The sequence below is a fragment of the Malurus melanocephalus genome, unplaced genomic scaffold (assembly GCF_030028575.1).
Source record: "Malurus melanocephalus ecotype Western Australia unplaced genomic scaffold, MMel_1.1 scaffold_848, whole genome shotgun sequence".
Taxonomy (NCBI): domain Eukaryota; kingdom Metazoa; phylum Chordata; class Aves; order Passeriformes; family Maluridae; genus Malurus; species Malurus melanocephalus.
Genome location: NW_026624080.1, coordinates 2327 through 4639, shown reverse-complemented (window position 1 = coordinate 4639; position 2313 = coordinate 2327). Strand labels below are relative to the sequence as shown.

Here is a 2313-nt window from a genome sequence, read left to right as displayed (position 1 = left end):
CTCGGCCCCGTGTCCGAAGCTGTCCGGCACAGGGCCAGACCCGGCCGTTCCCACTCCGGACCGGGCCGGCCGCTCCCAGGGACACACCTTGACCTTGCCRGGCACCCGCTGCCCTGTCCAGCCCRGTGAACCCCRWGTGCCAACGGTGCCATGGGCAGCACCTTTGGCTGGGGAAACTGAGGCAGGGTGTTGGGGAGGGTCCTGGGGAGTGGGACCTGAGCCTTGGGGACAGTGAATACCCTGAGCAAGAGGGCTCCTGTCACCGGTGAGGTGGCCAAACCCTGACCCCACTGTCCCCCAATGGCTGGGGCTGTCCCCAGCTACTCTGGGTGACCTTGGGGACCCCTCCCAGCCAGGGCGACCCTTCTGTCCATGGGACCCATCTCTGCCATGGGGACCTATTCCTGCCACAAGGGTCCCCACCCACTTCGGGGACCCTCCCAGCCGCGAGATCCCTCCCGGCCCCCTCTGGCACAGTCCTGCCGGAGTTTCTGCCCGAACTCACCCATTTTCTTCAGGGCTCTCCCGGGCCGGCGGGAKCCACCGGCACCGTCCGACGGGGCGCGGAGCTGCTCGGCGGCGGGACGCGCCTTCCTGCCGCAGATCATGACGCGAGACCCCCGGTACCGCCGGTACTGCCGGTGTCAGCGGGACTCCGGTGCTCYCGGTGCTCCCGGTACYCCGGTGCTCCGGTTACCCCGGCACTCCCGGCGCCCCGGGCAGTTGTGTYGCTGCCGGCACTCCCGGTGCCCCCGGCCGGTGTAACCGCGCTGGGCGGTGGCGGAGGTCGGGGCTGGGGCTGGGCGGCCGCGCCGTGACCGGGGCCGGGCGCGGGGAGGGAGCGGGAGGAGCCACACGCAGCCGGGGCGCTGTTAACCGTTTGTGCCGGCCCGGGGCGAGCGGCGGCTGCCGGCGGTGCCCGGGGCTGCCCGGGATGGGACCGCACCGGGGCCGGGCTGCGCGGGGCTCCGTCAGCACCGGGAGCGGGCCGGGGTCCCGGTATTGGCTCTGTCCGAAGGGCTGGGACACGCCGGGACAGACCGGGACAGACCGGGACACACCGGGACACACCGGGACAGACCGGGACAGACCGGGAGTCCCCGCTGCCCACCGCGGGTCCTCCTGCACCGGGGACCGACCCAAGGGTCACCCCAGGGAACCCCACCCTGCCCGGGGGCCGCGGCTGCCGGTGCCACCCCGGTAGAGCCGGTGGGGACCCAGGGCACCCCCTCTGCCGTCACACGTGGGGACCCAGTCCTGCCCTGCCGGCTCTGTCCCCAGCTCATGGCACCGSGCTGAGGGGCCCAGGCGGGTGCTGGGAGCTCCAGGTGACTGTCCCCACTGGTGGCACACCCAGCATGAGCCAGTCCCAGAGCCCCAGGTGTGTGTGTGTGTGTGCAGCCACTCGCAGATCCCAGAACCATTTAGGGTGGAAAATACCCCCACGATCATCGAAACCAACCTGTGCCCCATCCCCACCTTGTCCCCAGCCCAGAGCACTGAGTGCCACCTACAGCCCTTCCTTGGACACCTGCAGGGATGGGCACTCCAAACCCCSCTGGGCAGCCCCTTCCAAGGCCTGACCACCCTTTCCATGGGGAAATTCCTGCTGGTGTCCAGCCCGACCCTCCCCTGGCACAGCCTGAGGCTGTTTCCTCTCGCTCTGCCCCTGGTTRCCGTTTTCCCGCAGCCACCGCTGAGGGTGGGTGGGGCAGGAAGAGTTGGGTGGCCGCAGGCTTCTTCCAAAAATCCACGGTGTCCAGGGGAACGGGGGGGCTGTGCCAGGCCTGGCCGGGCCGKGGGGACGAGGAGCTGCAGGACAGGGAGAGGAGGCGGCTTTCCCTGGTGCCAGGGCAGCAGTGGTGCTGCCAATCCCTGGGTGGGAGAATGGAGCAACATCTGAGCAACATCTGGGCACCTTGAGTGACACCTGAGTACCCTGGGGTGACATCTGAGTAACATCTGAGCAACATCTGGGCACCTTGAGTGACACCCGAGTACCCTGGGGTGACAYCTGAGCAACATCTGGGCACCTTGAGTGACACCCGAGTACCCTGGGGTGACACCTGAGCARCATCTGAGCAACATCTGGGCACCTTGAGTGACACCTGAGTACCCTGGGGTGACACCTGAGCAACATCTGAGCAACATCTGGGCACCTTGAGTGACACCCGAGTACCCTGGGGTGACACCTGAGCAACATCTGGGCACCTTGAGTGACACCCGAGTACCCTGGGGTGAYATCTGGGCAYTTAGGGCAGCATCTGGGAATACTGGAATATACTGAAGCAAAATTGGGGCATCCATGCCAAC

The 2313-nt window shown here is 67.7% G+C and overlaps 1 protein-coding gene across 1 annotated transcript in view; it reads right to left on the bottom strand.

The window, feature by feature from the left end:
• Nucleotides 1-806, bottom strand: part of PLCD3 (phospholipase C delta 3) — a 14166-nt gene extending 13360 nt beyond the window's left edge. Inside the window, exon 1 of the mRNA XM_057385622.1 lies at nt 506-806. Within this exon, the coding sequence (XP_057241605.1) occupies nt 506-608 (103 nt within the window). The 5' untranslated portion in view covers nt 609-806. The remainder of the gene's footprint in view (nt 1-505) is intronic.
• Nucleotides 807-2313: the final 1507 nt, after the last annotated feature.